Here is a 19,900-nt window from a genome sequence, read left to right as displayed (position 1 = left end):
TTCTGACACTCAAAATACATATACACACATTCATACACAGTATTTTTCAATACATAGAAGTTACCAAGAAATTGCTTCTTGTAATCAATCATCACTATTGTTTGGGTCATTTGTGGGTCTTCAACTCATGGCTGGGCACTGTCCAGGAGCCTGTTTGTACTGAAAACTAGCACTCTAACAATTGAGCCACAGGGCCACTTCCTGTTTTTGAGTCGTTAATTGGAGATAAGAGTCTCATAGGGATTTTTCTGCCTAGGCCAGCTTTGAACCATGATCCTCAGATCTCAGCCTCCTGAGTACTTAGGATATATTCATCATGAGACATCACCACCCAGCTAATCATTGCCTTTTGAAAATGAAGGAAGGTTTATTTCTATGACTATAAACCACTTCATAGAAAATAGTTATAATATGCAAAACCAGTGAACTAAAAACAATCATTAATTCCTTCAATGAGCTAGCAATATTGCAAAATTTTATAGTATATATCTCTATGATTTAATCATTGTGAATTTATACATATTTTCATCAATGAAATCACACTAAAATTAATTCATTCTTAGTGAATATCTCCATATTTATCTTTAGACAATAAATAAATTGACTTGGGAAAGCTTCTTGAGTACCTAGAAATCTCATTTCTGTGTCAGTAAAATTCACAAAAGATTTCAACTGTCCTTGGAAAAATGTTTTGTTTCTTGATGTAAACTGTGGCAATTGTTAGTGATAAGGAAAGAAGCTGTGTTCTGGATATTGCTCCTATATCCAGGAAACACTGTTTTGCTTTTACTTTCAGTTGCTTTTATTAGAGTCAAGCAGAGAGTCAATCTGTCTTGAGAAATAAGCCCTGAAATATGCTTTTTATGAAAACTCATGGGATAAATCTAATCATTATCATTTATCAAAATATCATCTGGCAGGCTGAGAAAGGTAGAGTGCTAGAGAAGAGATGCAAAATGGATGAATCCTTTCTAGTTTTTCTATTTAGGGTGAAGCTGAATTCAAACCCCTGTTGGACACAATGACAAGTAATTTCAGGATCTGAGCATCTGTTGTGAGAACCTGAGTAAGAGTCTTGTTTTTAGGCTTATAGTTCTATTGATGTTGGTCTGAGGCCTAGATGTCCAACAGTTCTGACTTCCAATATTAGATATTAGATTGCCATATACAAACAGTGTACAGTATGTATCCTACTATGTCCAGTTCATACTACTCTACGTTGTGATCGTGATGTTGATCATGTTGCTTAGAGTAAGATGTTGTTGCTAATTTTTACTGGTGAAGGAATTTCCTAAATGCCCCATTATATTTGCTGTTAACACTTGCATATTTTTGGCATAGAGAATTTCAATAAATATTCTTTCTAGGGTTATTTTCTACATGTTTTTATGCACATGACCATGTTCCCATCTGGTAGGAATTAGTGGACCCCTCAAAAAGCATTATTCAGCTTGGTAGATGATCTTAGTAATTAATGCTACTTTGTAGTGTATATCATAATAGCCTTTCAATTTCAAGTAGAGTCTAAACCAGAAACAAACAGTACATGTTATCCAAATTATCTGGCAACGTTTATGCCATTTTATGTGAGTAAAAGAAAGCATTTTTTTTGTTGGTTGAAAACCAAACCTCATCATATCTCAAGTTCTTTTATTATTCCTCTGCTTCACATAGCAGGTATATTTCCATTATGATACCCTGCTCTTCCTGAATAAATACTGGTGATCTTTCACTATTCTGTTTTGTTTTTATTCTTTGCTTGGTTTTCAGTTTGAGAAGCTGATGCAGAACATTGGACTTTTTCTCCCTTTGCTCATAAAGTTGATCCTATGACTAACTAGGAACTGTGCTAAAGCTCATGTGTTGCTAAAGCAACACATGAGTACATTTTCATTTGCACTTTCCTCTTGCACAACACTTACTTGGCAGGCTGCCTTATGTGATTTGATGCTCAGCTTTAAAAGCAGTGCTTTCCTGATTAGCCAGACAGAAGAACTCAGAGCCAAGGCAGCTGAGAACTAGTCTTCTGACTACAGTGCCCACATACAGGTGAGTTCTGTGGGGGAAATATGGTCTTTAGTTTGCTATTTCGTTAAGGACCAGCAACAGGGAACTAGGTCCATAGCAATTTTGCTAGCTGGGGGTTGGGGAGGGGGTTTGGGAAGAGGTCAGAGGTTAAGGCAGCAGTGGAGTGGGAGGACATGGGAAGCTCCATGGTGTGTGACTGCTTTTGGCAGTTCAGCTCTTAAGGCTCCTTCAGTCCCCAGGCAGCTATGGAGTGGTGAACCTTACCAAAGCATACACAGGAGGATCTGCTCTTCCTCAAACGTCCAGCAGGGACTGCAGTAGAGAGCCCTGCACGGGACACCTACCCTCCTCTGCCTCAAGGGACCTTAATTCCCTCCTGGCACTGAGGGACCAAACCCTAGCCCCAAACCCCAGCAGAGTCACTGCTGGTGGGTCGCTCCTTCCAGCTCTCTCTTGCCCCAACTTCACCATTACTCTCAATTCTCAGATGTTTCCCCAAGGGTAGCTGCCTGGAATTGGAAAAGCTGAGAGCAAAAGTAGTCTTCACTAGTCCATTTGAAACCTCAGTGCACGGCTTGCCCATCTTCATGCTGTCCATGTGCACTAGTTCATGGATTCCCTGCAACTGAGCTGCTTGGACTACTTTCTTTTCTCATTTCTTTATTTCAATAATTCTTGAATGTTACAAACAAAGAAAGGTCAAATGTAACAAAGTACAATAAGGTCTCAGCCTGGGATGTATTCTGAACTGTTTAATTCCCTTAAACAATTTACTGTGTTGAAGCTGAACATCTGAACATGAGGTCAAGATGTTGGGGGCGGGGTGGGCAAAGAGAGGAGGGTGGGCAAATGCAGTCATAATATTCGATATTTATATGTGAAAATGAAACCATGTAAACTAAGGAGATGGGCGGGTTGAGGGGAAGCATTAAAGGGGTGTCTTGGATCAAGATGATTGTACTGACAAACTGGCATGTGAAATTGAAACTCCTTTGTGCAAGTTCTTAAAGATAATTTTTTTAATGTGTAAGCGTTCCAAGAAGGACCCCAGTGTTCTTGTGTTATTTAGAGAAAATCAATTTGGGGTAGTTTTAATTTAATTGTATCTTGGTCTAACTCAGGCAATAGCTTTCGGAAACCACTAATCCAGTATATGACCTTCTTCTCCTGTTTAATTTGGATTTGAAAGCATCTATGCTCACCATCTTAGTCCTTCACTGCAATCAGACATGGGGGAGAAGGAGAGAAAGAGAGAAGAGAGGGAGAGAAAGAGTAGAGGAAGTGAGAATGGGAAGGACTGGCAGAGATAGGAGAAAAGGTAAATGGCAGAGAGAGATTGATGAAAAAGGGACGAAGTAGAGAGTGGAAGTCTGGGGAAAGATAGGGAAAAGACAGAGGAAGAAGAGGAGCATGGGAGAAAAACAAGAGGAGAGAAGAGAGAGAAGGGAGTAGAAAAAAAGATAGAAAGGCAAGGAGAGAAGAAAGAAAGAAAATGAGAGAGGGGGAGGAAAGGAGAGAAAATGGAAGGAGCGATGGCTCACCCCTGCAATCATAGCTACTCAGGAGGATGAGATCTGAAGATCATGGTTCAAAGCCAGCCTGGCCAGGAAAGTATGTGAAACTCTTATCTCCAATAAACCACCAGAAAACCGGAAGTGCCAGTATTGCTCAAGTAGTAGAGCACTAGCCTTGAGCTGAAGAGATGAGGGACAGCGCTCAAGCTCCATGACTGACAAAAAAAGAAAGAAAAAGGAAGGAAGGAAGGAAGAGAAAGAATAAGGAAACAGAAAAAAGCAAAGATCAGGAATGATTTTATCATCCTTTTCCCAGTGCTTTTTGTTTGTTTGTTTGTTATGGGGATTGAACTCAGGGCCTGTCTCTGTGCTCTATCACTCAAGGCTAATGCTCTACCATTTTGAGCCACAGAACCACTTCTAGTTTTCTGGGGGTTAATTGGAGGTAAGAGTCTCACAGATTTTCCTGCCCTAGCTGGCTTTGAACCACGATCCTCAGATCTCAGCCTCCTGAGTAGCTAGAATTATAGGCATTAGCCAGCCACCAGCGCCCAGCTTCCCAGTGCTTTCTTAAAAGTCAAATCTGAAGGAAAGCAATCTTGAGTTTCTCTTGTGTCTAGCACAGTAGTTGAAAGGTCATGGTTGACCCAATTTTTTTGTGTTCTCTAACAGCTACAGAAGAAAGGAAGTTTTACAGAGTAACTCTAAGAAGAAGCCAGTTGGAAGGCAGGTTTTTTATTTCTTTTTTCTGACAGAAATTCTCTTCTTTAGCCTAGTTTCCTTGGTAGTTTACAATTTTCAGGACACAGTGACACTTATTAACTCACTGTCTCATTTGTTCACTGGAGGAAAAGGACAATCCTACTGCAAAATTTTTTAAATATTGATTTCCTTAACCTGTACCATAGTGAATCAGGCAGGACTAGTTTTATTTACACTGTTGACAAGATAATGAAGGTGTACAGAGGCAGGGTCTCTTTCCAGATCTGATAGTGAGTAAATGATGGGAACTCTAGGGTTTGACCCCTGGAAGACTGTTCTGAATCTTTGCTGTGACATCTCCATTGGCTCTGCATTCCTGTTTCCCCATTCATCCTCCATGGGTCCTGCTTGCAGCATCTTTCCACTGCTTCTCTCCTGCCTACTCTTCCTCCTCACAGGAAGCCTCTTTCCTTATTCCCATGGATCCTTGTCTCCTTCATATTCAAACTGACTCTTGGCTGGGAGCCATGAAACTGAATCTACCCAAAACCAGTACCTTACTCATTTAGAATTTCACTCTTCTCGCCCTGGTACATACTGAAGTTTATATAGTTTATATTAGGCATGATTTGACATATCCCACAAATATTATGTAGTATTTAAATCCTTTACAACCAACGGTAGAATTTCTAATGACAACCGGTAGTAATGTGTGTGATACACTGCATAAAATCCTTTACTGAAAATACAGCTCTGAAATAGGGGTACTCAAATTTGTGTCTTTTTATTAGAATTATTTTGACTCATATTATATTCTTTTTTATTGTGAAAATATTGTACAGAGGGGTTACAATTACATGGGCAAGATAAAAAGTACATTTCTTATTAAGCATTGTTGCATCCTCTTTGTTTCCCCTTCCCATCCCTTCCCATGTCCTCACCCCCTCCCCACTCCTCCCCCAACTACTGGCCAAAGTTATAAAGTTCGTTTTTCGACATAACATCTTCTATATCTCATTGTTGCAATTGGTCCACCCATATCCCTATTTAAACAATTTTGCCCTTTCTCTCCACAAATTATACCAACATCAAATACACTGAGAATAGGGGTAATACTGTGGAGAACGGACATACAAAGCAACAAAGAAATCATCTTATAAATATGTTAGAAACAATTACGGACATACAAAGCAACAAAGAAATCATCTTATAAATATGTTAGAAACAATTGCATAAGTGGAAAAAAAAATTTAAATACTTATCTTGAGTTTCATTCTCCAACATCAACTTATCTGACCTTTTCTGCTTGACTCAGGCATATACTAAATATTGCAAATAAGGGAAACCATGGAACCTATGTTTCTTTGGGCCTGGCTTCACTTCATATAATTTTTTTCCAAGTCTTTCCGTTTCCTAACTAATCGGGCAATATCATTCTTTCTGATGGAGGCATAGAATTCCATTGTGTATATATACCACATTTTCTTGATCCATTCATCTACTGAGGGGCATCTGGGTTGGTTCCATATCTTAGCTATGGTAAATAATGCTGCAATGAACATAGTTGTGCTGGAAGATTTAGTGTGGTCTTCTTTATGATCATTTGGGTAAATGCCCAAAAGTAGGATTGCTGGTTTTTAGGGGAGCTCTATGTGGAGTCTTTTGAGGAACCTCCATACTGCTTTCCAAAGTGGTTGAACAAGTTTACACTCCCTCCAACAAAATAGTAAGGTTCCCTTCTGTCCACATCCCCTCCAGCATCTGTTGTTATTAGAGTTCTTGATTCTAGCCATTCTAACTGTGGTGAGGTGGTATCTCAATATTGTTTTGATTTGTATTTCTTTTATTGCTAGGGAGGTTGAGCATTTCTTCTTGTGTCTATTGGCCATCCTTCTTTCTTCTTCAGAGAAGTTTCTTCTTAAGTCCTTAGCCCATTTATTTATAGGGCAGTTGTTTCTTTGATGATTTGGTGTTGGAGGATTTAATTTTTTAAGTTCCAGGTATATTTTAGATATGAGACCCTTGTCTGTTTTGTGGCTAGTGAAGATATTCTCCCAATCCGTGGGCTTTCTATTGATCTTGCTACTTATGTCCTTTGCAATGCAGAAGCTCTGAAATTTCATGAAATCCCATTTCTCCAACCTTTCTTTGATTTGTTGTGTTTCTGTGTCTCTTTTAAGAAAATTTCAGCCTGCACCAAGGAGACCTAGGGTTTCTCCTATTCCATCCTGTAATGTTTTCAGAGTGCCTGCTTTGACTCTGAGGTTTTGGATCCATTTGGAGTTGATTCTGGTACAGGGTGTTACATAAGGATCTAGCTTTAGTTTTCTACAAGTGATTATCCAATTTTTCCAGCACCATTTACTGAAGAGGCTGTCTTTCTTCCATTCAATTTTTTAGCTTCCTCATGTAATATTAGATGACTATAGGTTTGTGGGTTCATTTCCGGGTTTTCAATTCTATTCCATTGGTCATGTTATACTCTATCTTAGTTCATCCTTGTTTTATTCTACTAGTACCATGTTCATGTAATCATCATGGTATTTCCATTCTTATGCGGCCATACTGGTATGTCGTGTATTTTTACCAGCACACTATAATATTTTGAGATTCTCAGGGTTACTCTGAGAGCACCTTCTAACTTCCAATTTCTGTTCTTCTTTTTTCCACTGTAATAAAACAATTTCATTCATCTAGATAATTAACAGGCTACTAGAAGGACTAAATGTTTGTAGCCTTTTTGAGATTGGAGATTCAATTTTTATCAAACAGGTTTGAGCAGAGTTATAATGCAATGATGAATCATCTAAGAGATGTCCTTGAAAAAAAGGTGGCCTAGCTTTTCCTTTACTGATAGGATGGTACCAATGACAATGAGCTATTTTGGCCAGGAGTTGTTACGTTCAAAATTGAGAGGATGAGTGGGGTTGGGAGACATGGAGAACAATGAAGGATGGTGATGTTGATCAAGATACATTGTACTCACAAACTGACATGTTGAATTGAAACCCCTTTGTATAGCAACTGAAAGATAAGAATGTATTAAAAATAAATTAGTTTTTTAAAAAGAGCTTAACACACAATCTACAAATAAGATTGTACTTGCTCCTGGGGTTGCCACTAGGTCTGTATTCTATTAATCTTTTATTCTTTCTCCTACTTCTTTTTTGGGGGGGGAGGTGCAGGTTAAAATGGCATCAGAATCCACTGTGATGGCCCCCATTTGTCTAGTGGAAAATGAGAAAGAGCACCTGATGGTGAACCCCGAAGCAATCAAGGTTCTTGAAGCAATTACACATCCTGTGGTGGTGGTGGCCATTGTAGGAATGTATCGTACAGGAAAATCCTACCTGATGAACCGCCTGGCAGGACACAACCAAGGTGAGTGCTTTCTTAGGACAGGAGCTATTATCATTGATAATGCAAGGTAATCATGCTTATTGTACCATCAAGAAGAATCTGACTCCTGCTAAGGGAAAAACTTTCAATCTTTATTAAGATTGACATGAAAGCTTATCATTTTAAATCCACACTCATAAGATCTCACCCTACTCCAGTAAAAAACAGGAATTTTCCTTATTCTGTTTAGTGACCTTCAAGAATAGTATTCTGATGCAATCCAATCTTACCTACTCAGTTCCTTTTATTACTTCCTTCCTCACACTTACATAATTTCGTTAAGACTGTAGAATCAATGCAGATGCCACCCAGTATGATTGGTTAATAAATGTGAAATAAAGGAAGATTGTGAGATATAAGGAAAGCATTAAGAATTGCATTTCGTAAAAAAAAAGATGCTTTATGATTTTTACTAATTTTATAAGGTCTATAAACCATATAAATAATGTAGAAAAATTGTTACTCGTACTGTCATGTCTATTTCTTATTTTGTTAAATGCCGGGTGAAGTTTGTGATATTTTATACATATCATAATTTTATTATCTTGAAGTCTTTGCACAAAGGTGTTATCATTCAACAGAGCAGTCATGATTGCAGTGCATCTTGATCAGTGTGGATGATTTCCTTAAATGAGGTCATTTTATTTGCTCCTTCTTGATTTCCAGAAAAATCTGTCCCTAGTTCTATCCATCCTTTGCCCTCGAAAGCTCCCTTCATTATATTTTACATCTTCTCTTTTAGTTCATTATTTTAAAGGACAGACCCTCACATTATGATACTCTCAGAACTTAAAATATACCTATATTAATATTTTTCTCTTTGGTTGCAGGTTTCCAGCTGGGCAGTACAGTGAGGTCTCAAACAAAAGGCATCTGGATGTGGTGTGTGACTCACCCAACAAAACCAAATTTCACCTTGGTCCTTCTGGACACTGAGGGTCTGGGTGATGTGGAGAAGGTAAATCAAAAGCATCGAGAATTCTCCTTTAGTTGTATTTCTTAACTTACCATATGTCATCTTAATTAAATTTCCACTGTTTAATTCAATTCCTATAACAACAAATCCAGTTATGAATTAAGGCTAAATTGTCTCTTTGTGTTACTCTGATAAACCCTACTATTTTGATGAATTATTATTATTTTGAAAAACTTTCCTCCTTTTCCTGACTCTGTTTTTTGGAAGTGGGTCACTAGGTCTACCCACTCTTTGTTCTTTTATTAGTCCTGGGCATCAAAATCAAGCTTTTGTACATCCTAGACAGTGTTCTATCAAGGTGGTGCAAACTTAATCTAGTACAGACATCTTAATGTGAGATGGTAGTGACATTAAATTCTACCTCAGACACAGGGAGCATGTACATGTGCTATCGGAGATCTTCCGTAAGGAAGAATTTTCCTCTACTCTGCTGATGCTCTTTTATTCAATCATTCATATCAGCATAAAGGAAAGTCTATTTATTCTTTGATTTATGCTTTTCTGGAAGGTATTGGGGAATGAACAAAGAAGAGCCTTGAATACATACTAGTTATATGCTTACCACTGAGCTGGACTCTGGTCCCTTATACCTTGTTTTTGCTTTGTTCCATCTTTAGATATTGAGAGTTCTTTCAGTTTGTTGTCATGTTATGGTGAAATTTTCTCTGCAGCTGAGAGTATTATACAAGTAGTAAATATTCACTAAGGATATCAATTCTAAATCACTATCCTATATTCTAAAGATCCATCAGTTAAGATAAAGACCTACTTCAGGAGCCAGTACACATTTTGTATAACCAGTGCAGATGCTATAGATGTCCAGAAGTGGCCATGCAATTTAGGTATATGGGTCAGAGACTATTTCCTAGAGGTAAGGACATCTCAGCGCTCACTTATGAGGCCAAGAGGACTTTAAATCTAATACGATAGTATAAATTGCTTTTGTCTAGAATTACTCACTTCCTTTGTAATTTGGTGGGAGTTGAGTAGTACATAATTCTATTTTTCTATACTTTATGGTCCATCTCATCCTTAATCTTGTTTCTGGCTTTATCTTTCAACCCTTCACACATGCTCACTGCTTCAGCCAAATGATATGAGTATGTGATACATATGTATGATTTACACTTTATAATATTTCTCATTTGTCTACTATTGCTTTTACAATATGTGTGTGCTTTTAATCTCTTCTTACACATTCTATCAGCTTTTACAATAAATGAGGAAGATTGAAATACTAGCTATTATTCTAGTAAAACCTCACATGTGTGAAGCTGCAAAGCATTTTCCCTACTTTTTCCTATTTCCTATAAAATGGTCAATTTTCTCTCACACAATAAAAGTTTAGTGTATTATTGGCAGAGATGATCATCTTGGATGCATATGCATAATAATGCATATATGTTGCATATATTTATTTACAATATATATGATTTTTTAATATTCTGGTCTCCTACTGTATATAGTTGCTGCAGAAAATATTTTATGCACATTGACAATATCATTCACTCTAAGAAACCAAGGCCTGAGGAAGGTCACTGTTAATGAAAAGCAAGTAAAAACTTAGGATATTTTCATAAACTTTGTCTTCTTTGTATTTTCTTTTTCAACTGTAATCCTAAATGAACAATAAATGAAAGAATGAAACAAGTAGACTTCTCTGTCCCTTGCTTTCTAGGATGATCCTAAGAATGACTCATGGATCTTTGCCTTGTCCATTCTACTTAGCAGCACCTTTGTCTACAACAGCATGGGAACCATCAACCAGCAAGCCCTGGAGCAGCTGCAGTATCCTTCCTGGAAAAGAATAGTCATCTTGTATTGAGGTTAGGAAAAGGGCAACTCACCCTGTTTCTTTCAGTGACTCAGTTTTCCTGGTTGAGAAAGGGTACATTACACCAAATGGAATGTTATTAATGGGTTTGTAGGTAAGATTTGAAACTTGTTTATGATGTATGGTGCTTTTCATTCCTTAGCTAAGATCCCAGCTATGTAACTGAACTAACAGAGCTAATCAGGGCAAAGTCCGCTAAGAAGTCTGATGAAATGGATGACTCTGACGAATTTGTGAGTTTCTTTCCAGACTTTGTTTGGGCTGTTCGGGATTTCATTCTGGAGCTGAAGTTAGATGACCAGCCCATCACAGAAGATGAATATCTAGAGAATGCCTTAAAGCTTATTCCAGGTATCAGAGGGAGGCCAGGGAAAGGGAAGGGTTCAGTAGGTTTATGGTATATACTAAGCCCTTTTAATCTGCATTGGATGTGCATGCTTATTTGAGATTGGATTGTGCTACAATATGATACACTAATTATTGAAAGGCGACTGATTAGTTTAAAAAAATACGACTCTATTTAAAAAATTACATTTTTACTCTATTAAAAATTATATTTTAAAAAATGTAATGTGTATATCTACTGTATAGTCCTCTAGTGTCACATATGACAACAATTCTCATATCTAAAAAAGTTAAATATACTTCAATAGACCATTTTATGAAACACTACATGTAACCCAATGTTTCCCAGAATTCTGAGTTGGCATACATGATATGTCATAAAATTTGAAGTTTTAAAATAAAAACCAAATCTTTCTAATATGTTGTACTCGAACATTTAAAATAATAGGTTGTAGTGAAAGAGTTCAACAACAGAACAATATACAAATAAAATATTCATGAAATATATTTTAGAAAATGTTTTGGTTTTTCATCTGAACAATTAGTAAACCTACAGAGACTTCTATGCTTGTTCTAGCGTTATCGTTTGAAAGTCTTCAAGTGGAATATAAAATCACTTGAATGGACACAAATACTGGATCAAATTATTTAAGGCTCATTAACACCATGAAAAATTATGGCTATTATAATCCCTCCTATAATGTTGAAAGGTCCATTTATTACGTTTTGGATTTCTGTTTTTTGTTTGTTATTTTTTTTTTTTGTGGGTCATGGGGCTTTAACTCTGGGCCTGGACACTGTCCCTGAGCTCTTCAGCTCAAGCGGAGTGCTCTACCACTTAAGCCACAGCTCTACTTCCTATTAAGTTTATTTATTTGTATTTTATTTTTTTATTGTGAAAATACTGTACAAAGGAGTTACAATTACGTGGGTAAGATAACGAGTACATTTCTTATCAAGCATTGTTGCCTCCTCTTTGTTTCCCCTTCCCATCCCTTCACATACTTCCCCTATCCATCCTCCCCCCCCACCAAAATTGTAAAGTTCATTTTTCAACATAACGATTTGTACATCTCATTGTTGCAGTGGGTCCACCTGTATCCCTAGTTAAACTATTTGTTTTTTCCCTTACTGTCCACAAAGTATACCAACATCAAATACAGTGAAACTAGGGGTTATACCGTGGGGGAGGGACATACAATGCAACATAGAAATCATCATATAAGTATGTTAGTAACAATTGCATGAAAGAAAAAAGAACATTTGAATAATTATCTTGGGGTTCATTTCCCTAATCTATTAAGTTTTTTTTTTTATTTGAGAACATACTGTACAGAGGGGTTACAATTACATGGGCAGGATAATGCATACATTTCTTACCAAGCATTGCAGCCTCCTCCTTTGTTTACCCTTCACCTCCCTTCCCAGCCTCCCCCCTTCCCCCCACCCAATCATACCCCCCTCCCCCCCCACTCCGACATTGTAAAGCTTGCTTTGACATGACATTTTGTAATTCTCCTTGTTACAACAGGTCCACCTGAATCCTTAAACGACTTGTTTGTCCCCATCTCCTCCACATGTTATACTGACATCAAATAAAGTGAAAGCGGGGGTTACACTGTGGGGGAGGGACATACAAAGCAACAAAGAAATAATCTTATAAATGCGTTAGAAACACATGCATGAAAGAAACGAAAACATTAAAATACATATTTAAGGGTTCGTTTTCCTAACATCACATTATCTGATCTTTTCCGCTTGACTCATACCTATACTAGATATTGCAAATAAGGGAAACCATGGGACCTATGTTTCTTTGGGCCTGGCTTACTTCACTTAATATAATTTTTTCCAAGCCTTTCCATTTCCTAACAAATGGGGAAATGTCATTCTTTCTGATGGAGGCATAGAATTCCATTGTGTATATATACCACATTTTCTTGATCCATTCATCTACTGAGGGGCTTCTGGGTTGGTTCCATATCTTAGCTATGGTAAATAATGCTGCAATAAACATAGTTGTGCTGGTAGCTTTAGTGTGGTCTTGTTTGTATACATTTGGGTAAATGCCCAAAAGTGGGATTGCTGGATCATAGGGGAGCTCTATGTGGAGTCTTTTGGGTATTGTCTATAGACAAATATCTTAATTTTTCTTAGAGATCAATTTTCATTTATAACTGTTACAATTAGGGCTCGCTACTCTATATCATTCATATATGACTGCATTTTCACTGACAGTTTGTTATATCCATTATCTCTTTTTTTCCTTTCCTTTTATTTTATTTTTTTATTGTGAAAATTAATTGAGAAAGTACAGAGGGGTTACAATTACACGAGGAAGGAAATGAGTACGTTCCTTATCAAGCATTGTTGCCTCCTCCTTTGTTTTCCCGTCCCATCCCTTCCCCTTTCCTCCATCCCCACATCCCCACACCCCCTCCCAATAACTAGTATATGAGACAATCAGAAACTGTCAGACAAGTTGATGTTAGGTGAAATGAACCCCAAGATAAGGATTCAATTTTTTTTCTTTCTTGTGATTGTTTCTAACATATTTATAAGATGATTTCTTTGTTGCTTTTATGTCCCTTCCCTATGATATAACGCCTGCTTTCACTGTGTTCTTTTTATTTTTTATAGGCAAGAATCAGAAAATTCGAAATGCCAACTTGCCTAGGGAGTGCATTAGGCATTTCTTTCCAAAACGCAAATGTTTTGTCTTTGATCGACCTACAAAAGAAAAGGAACTCTTAATTCATATTGAAGACTTGCCAGAAGACCAGCTGGATTGCAATTTCCAAGTGCAATCCAAAAACTTTTGCTCCTACATCTTTGCCAATTCAAAACCCAAGAACTTGAGAGAGGGAATTATTGTCACTGGGAAACGTGAGTCTTCTTTGCTCCTGGATTTACCTCTCTTCTTAATTCCCTTAAGTAATGCTTTGATTACATTTTTGCATTTGTTAAGGGTATAGAAAAATAGTAGTTCATGCTTCATATAATTTTATCTTTTCTAATTATTGTTTGTCTACATTGATCTTTAGTGAGATAGAATATACCTTAAGAAACTATTCCACTGATCATACAAGAGCCGACTGATACTAAAGATTAAGCCCTGTGTTTTAGATTAAGTCACTTTGGAAAGTGTTCTGTATGGATAGAAAAATATTTTGTGAATTTAAACTAGTTATGAAGCATATAAGATGCCAAGTTCCTAAAGGTTCATTGGGAGTTTAAAATCAAAATTCAGTTAATTTCTAACTACAGAAGTGGCTTCAGGATGTGGACAACATGCACACATAATGTTAAGTTCTGTCATAATGTTCTTCTTAAATTAACATGCACCAGATTTTCATTCCTATTTAGACTTGGGTCCCAAAAGTTAGACAATTTATTTCATTGTAAACCTCAGTCATTTTGCCTGTGTAATCTGCTCTTTTTTTTAACTTATATGGAATTCTCTAGACAGAATACATTGATCATATTGGTCATTATTAGTGATTTAAATTATAATGTGTGAATTAAGAGCCTGAAAGAAAAAAATGAATAGGAAAAAGCAGTGCTGCCAGAAGAAATAGAATTTGTCAAATAGGATAAAGGAATTTCATATCAGCTACTCAGGAGTCAGTGATTGGGAAGATAATAAATTAAGGTTATCTAGGGCAAAAATTAGCAAGAAGCTACTTTAATCAGTAAGTAGGCATGGTGGCTTGTGCCTGTTAACACAGATTTGCAAAAAGCATAAAAATGAGGCTCACAATTCATGATAGCACAGGTAGATACAAAGGATTCTATCCTTAAAATAATATCAGAAGCAAAAGTGGGGCTAGGAATGTGGTGTAGTGATAGAGTGCTTACCTAGCCATAGGACTGGATAAAAATCAAAAAGTGTTGGTATTGTGGTTCTATTCATATAGCAGTCGCTTAGTAAGCTCAAGGCCCTGATTTCAAGCCATGATATCACCAAAAAGTGTGCAAGTTGTTTAAAGTCTTAATGTTTTTCAGAATGCTCATTTTAGAATAAAACAGAAGAGTAGCTTGACATTTTTCCTGAAATTATTGGGCTCATCCAGGCTTGGGGACTCTGGTGGAGACTTATGTCAGTGCTATCAACAGTGGAGCAGTGCCATGTTTGGAGAATGCTGTGACTACCCTGGCCCAGCTTGAGAACTCAGCAGCTGTGCAGAAGGCAGCTGACCACTACAGCCAGCACATGGCTCAGCAATTGAGGCTCCCCACTGAGGACCTCCAGGAGCTGTTGGATGTGCATGCGACCTGTGAGAGAGAAGCCATCGCAGTCTTCATGGAGTTATCATTCAAGGATGACAAGAGGGAGTTTCAAAATGATCTAATGGTACGATGTCTGCTCCTGGTCTGTCTTTCATGACGTCTTTTCCTTTTGAGACAATGCTATGCTCATCATTTTAATCCTATGGATCATTTCCTATCTGTACTTTTAGGATCCCAGAATTTATGAGTGGGAGAATTTCTACAGGCTGATGGGTACCAGACACTTACTTTTATTGTTGTATAATAAATTACAATATGGTTGGCAATTAAAAAACCTAGGCACCAGTGGCTCATACTGTAATCCTACCTACTCAGAAGACTGAGATCTGAGATCTCAGGTGAAAGCCAATCTGGGTAGGAAAGCCCATGATACTCTTGTCTTCAATTAAACAGCCAAAGTCCAGAAGTGGAGCTGTGACTCAAATGGTGCTAGCCTTGAGCAAAAGCTCAGGAACAGAGCCTGGGCCCTGAGTTCTAGCCTCAGGAACAGCTTTGAAAAACCAAATTTGCATTTATATATTTATTCCATACCATTGTATAGATATGACATATGGTTCTGTATGCAATATGCAATGATATACTTATATCATAGAGTTGATATATCTATATGACATACAGTTCTGTTTATCGTAAGTATAGTGTGTGGATGTTGGATAAGCCAACAAGTGCTCTGCTCAGGGCACCCAAATGATGTCAAAACTTCAGACTCTGCAATCAAGTTGTTGTCAGGATAAAAGCACTTCACACTCTTTTGTGCTCATTGCAAGAATTAACAAATGGTTTGAAACCATGAACATATGAGAAACTTCAGAAATATTGCAATCTTTTTTTAATGCATTCCTTTTCATCCTTGCAACACGCATCCTGAGCTTACTCTCCTTTTAGCCACATTCACTTGCTATAGCTTCTTTTATGGCTTTATTGTTGTTCATCACTGGGCTGTTGATAGAATTGTGTGGAGCCTGTTACTGAATCCCATCATTTTACAGAGAATGAGCCTGGCTCTCAGAATGTTCAGGGACTTACCAATATTACTCAGACAGTTTTCAGAAGTGGTAATGGCTCATTCCCCTGTCCCCATGTGCTCCGAGGTCTTCACCATACTTCTTCCTTGAAGATCACCATAGAATTTCTTTCTAACTCCTTCGTTCTACAGCCTTCCTATCATCTTAACAGAATACCATGGAAAGAAAGAAGGAAGACTTCATCCTGCAGAATGAAGATGCATCTGGCATATACTGCCAGATGGAGCTGAAGAAAATTTCCCAGTCTTTCATGGAAAGCATTTCCAATGGCACTTTCTCTATACCTGGAGGGCATAATCTCTACTTGCAAGGCAAAAAGAAGGTTGAACAGGACTACAAGCTAGTGCCCAGGAAAGGGGTAAAGGTGAGAAATAATGGGATGAATTGCACTTAGTAAGGGAATCTCATTTATGTATTTATTTGTTTGTTTGTTTATTTATTTATATTTTGTCAGTTGTGGAGTGTGAACTCTGGGTTTATCTCTGTCCCTGTGCTCTTCAGCTCAAAGCAAATGCTGTACCACTTGAACCACAGTGCCACTTCTAGTTTTCTAGTGGAGGTTTGGAAGTAACAGTCTCATGGACATTCCTGCTCTGGCAGGTTTGAACTGTGATCCTCAGATTTCAGCCTCCTGAGTACCTAGGATTACAGGCGTGAGACATCGGCACCTTCATGGGAATCTCATTATTAAAGAACACAGAATCATTTGTGAGAAGAAAATCTGCATTTTTTCCTTCTGTATCCACAATTAATTATTATTAAACAAGAAACTTCCAGGTAGAGTAGTATTTTTTTCATAGATCAAACCTTGCAATTGTTTCCTAGTTAAGTTGATGAGATTTAAAAATTAGATACCCTTTGTTCTATTCACAAAAAACCGATAGTCTTGCCTCAGATACAAATAGTAAATTGAATTTAACAAGATAAGGTATGTCATGCTGGCATGAACACCAAATTAAAAATAATGGTGGGATTAATATGGTAACAATATTAGTGTTAATAATGCTCACACATATTCAAAATCATATTTTATGTTTCATTTTGGGTTTTTTCTTTTTGTTTGATTTAACTCAAGGTGTTTCATGTAGCTTAAGCTGGTTCCAACTCATATCATTTCCACTTCAGCCTTAACAATGCTATGATTAGAAGTATGCACCACTATGTCTCAATTTCGACACCCTATGTTGTATCATACTCAATTACCTGTAATTTCAGGCTACTTGGACATCTATAATTTAAATTTCAGAAATATCCTATAAATTACTACTAATGTTATCCAAGTTTTGTAGTTGAGAAATATGAGGCATAGGGAAGCTAATAAGTTGCAAATTCCTGGAGCCAGTACTCGGGAAACCTTGTAGGCAGTTAATAGGATAGCATTAGAGAACTCTGGAGTTAGCTCAGGAAAGATTTCTCCAAGAGTAGAATGAAGGTCAGGATGAATTATCAGAAGATTCTTTGTATTTTAAATAAAAGAATACAAGTATCTTGGTAGAAGAATTGAATGTAGGGATATATTGTTTATTTTTGTTGTACTGGGTTTTGAACCTAGGGATTCCTACTTACTCAGATCGTGTGCTGTCATTGGACCCACACTTTTAGCTTGGTTCTCTGCTGGTTATTTTGGAGATAGCGACTCACGGATTTTTCTGCTGGGCTTGCTTCAAATGAGGATCTCCTGTATCTGAGTATCTGACTAGTTATGATTTGTAGGCATGAGACACCAGTGCCCAGAGAGTGTATACACTTTAGATACATGTAAATCTCATTAGTATCCTGGAATAACAATAGATTTCTTGCTGCAAAAGAAAAAAAAAAGGCTAGAATCTGGGTGCTGGTGTCTCATGACTATAATCCCAGCCATTATATTTATATCTATCTATATATATATATACATATGATCTCAGCAGGCTGAGCTCTGAGGATTGCAGTTCATAGCCACCAAGAAAATATGTCATTTTGTTATCTCCAATTAACCACCAGAAAACCAGAAGTGGCACTTTAATTCAAAATGGTAGAGTGCTAGTCTTGAGCACAAAGATCAGGAACAACAGCCAGGCCGTTAGTTCAAGCCCCACAATGAATGAAAACAAAGGCTGGCGAGCTAGGGCTGCTTTAAAATGTTTCTAAGCACTACAAGACAGATTGGCTTTGCTATTATGGTTTAAAAAGGAACAGACACAGAGGAATCTTGAAGACAAGTGAAATTTTACAGGATTTACAAGGAAATAATTTCTGCAACAAGAGAATAGACTTTTGTTGTTTGACATATTCCACTTGTTTATTGGTTTTCTAGGCAAATGAGGTTCTCCAGATCTTCCTGCAGTCCCAGGATGCTATAGAGAAATCGATCCTACAGTCAGACAAAGCTCTCACTGATGGAGAGAAGGCCAGAGCAGGTACTGGGCAAGGTAACGCTTTCAGAAGAGGGGGTTGGTTCCTGAAAACCTCAACTGATGGACATGAAGATCTTTATGAAAGGAGCTTCCTGTTCTACACTGGAATGTACAAGATGCTAAATCTGAAAAATAAGAGGTCAGGTCTAGTCATAGCTAGTGTGGCAGCATATTTCCATGTTATTCTCACATGTGCCTGGGTTTGATCGCTGGAAAAATTCAGAGACAGTTTGGGTTCTGATCCCACTGGGTAGCATTAAGGCTTGATTCTTGTTGTTTTTCTTCTCTAAAACCAATGTGGAATAGCTGAGCGGGCTGCAAAGGAAGCAGCTGAGAAGGAGCAGGAGTTGCTAAGACAGGAACAGAAAAAACAGCAGCAAAAGATGGAGGCCCAAGAGAAAAGCTACAAGGAAAATATGGCCCAACTAAAAGAGAAGATGGAAAGGGAAAGAAAGAATGTGATAAGAGATCAGGAAAAGAAGCTGGAACACAAGCTGAAGGTGAGTCTGGATGGGGCCTGGGATATATCACAAGGATACTTGTGAGCTTGCCTTTGCCAGCTCCTCCCACCTTCCTGAGAGAATCGCAGGGAGCTAGGAACACAAATGTTCTTACTACCCATGAATCAGGAGGAACCATTAGACAAATGTGTCAAAGAACACTGTGGTCCTGGATTGTGGGGAAAGAGAGAGAGAGACAGGGACATCCTTAACTCCAAGGGTTGTTAAGGGAAAACTCTTGATATTCAGTAAGTTTTATTTTCAGCGTTTACTTTTTCATTTGTAGATTCAAGAAGAAATGCTTAAAGAAGGATTTAAAAATAAATGTGAAGCTATTGGTACAGAAATACATCAACTGAAAAAGGAGATTGAAACAAGCAAGACAGATACGCTATTGGATGGGGTGCTGGGTGATGTGCTTCTCCTAGCAGCGCCAGATCCTTTTCTTAAGTTAGCTGGTGCCTTTTTGAAAGTGGTAAACTACAAAAAGAAATAGACTCCATATTTCTTTTTAAGAATTAATAAAGAAAGCCATAATTTTGCCTGAATCTTAATATTCAAGTTCATATCATGCTATTTTTTAGAAAGGTCAAATTAACAATGGGACACAGCAATGGAGGGATAATGAGCTAATGCAGTCATTATATTTAACATACATTATATTAAAAATGAACAATATAATGTTGGGTAGGGACCAGAAGAAAAAATAGAGGGAAAGTGAAGGAAGGGGAAACATTACCCAAGAACCATTGTACTCATAACCTGAGTTATGAAACTCTGACATGTTTGTGCCGCTCCTTAAAAACAACAATAAATATTGAGTTTATAAATATTAAAAACTAATATAAATAGCCTATTAATTATCTAAATGGCAATGAAAAAAGTAACTTG

General features: G+C 37.5%; 1 protein-coding gene across 4 annotated transcripts; it reads left to right on the top strand.

Annotated features, from left to right (window-relative positions):
- Window positions 1-1,995: 1,995 nt before the first annotated feature.
- LOC138816529 (guanylate-binding protein 7-like) lies at window positions 1,996-19,563 on the top strand. Of its 4 annotated transcripts, XM_070006328.1 has the most exons (12): window positions 2,018-2,049; window positions 4,215-4,268; window positions 7,430-7,625; window positions 8,474-8,601; window positions 10,298-10,407; window positions 10,608-10,804; window positions 13,439-13,684; window positions 14,872-15,152; window positions 16,265-16,477; window positions 18,410-18,524; window positions 18,816-19,009; window positions 19,296-19,563. In XM_070006328.1, exons 3-12 carry the CDS (start codon window positions 7,436-7,438, stop codon window positions 19,503-19,505), a joined length of 1,884 nt encoding a protein of 627 aa, XP_069862429.1. In that variant the 5' UTR covers window positions 2,018-2,049; window positions 4,215-4,268; window positions 7,430-7,435; the 3' UTR covers window positions 19,506-19,563. The 4 variants fall into 4 exon arrangements, with proteins under 4 accessions (XP_069862430.1, XP_069862428.1, XP_069862431.1 ...); XM_070006329.1 differs by lacking the exon at window positions 4,215-4,268 and having other exon boundaries at window positions 1,996-2,049; window positions 18,410-18,512; XM_070006327.1 differs by lacking the exon at window positions 4,215-4,268 and having other exon boundaries at window positions 1,996-2,049.
- The last annotated feature ends 337 nt before the right edge of the window (window positions 19,564-19,900 follow it).

This window comes from Dipodomys merriami, unplaced genomic scaffold (genome assembly GCF_024711535.1).
Source record: "Dipodomys merriami isolate MVZ:Mamm:240054 unplaced genomic scaffold, mDipMer1.0.p SCAF_7, whole genome shotgun sequence".
Lineage (NCBI taxonomy): Eukaryota > Metazoa > Chordata > Mammalia > Rodentia > Heteromyidae > Dipodomys > Dipodomys merriami.
Note: the sequence above shows the minus strand (reverse complement) of the source record. Positions and strands in the feature narration are given on the sequence as shown.

Bases quoted from the DNA above. Each gene is read 5' to 3' on its own strand.
- LOC138816529 (XM_070006327.1), top strand. From the start codon at position 7,436: ATGGCATCAGAATCCACTGTGATGGCCCCCATTTGTCTAGTGGAAAAT. The intron at 10,408-10,607 runs GTATCCTTCCTG...CTAAGATCCCAG, and splicing joins CAAGCCCTGGAGCAGCTGCA to CTATGTAACTGAACTAACAG. The intron at 18,525-18,815 runs GTAACGCTTTCA...AATGTGGAATAG, and splicing joins CAGAGCAGGTACTGGGCAAG to CTGAGCGGGCTGCAAAGGAA.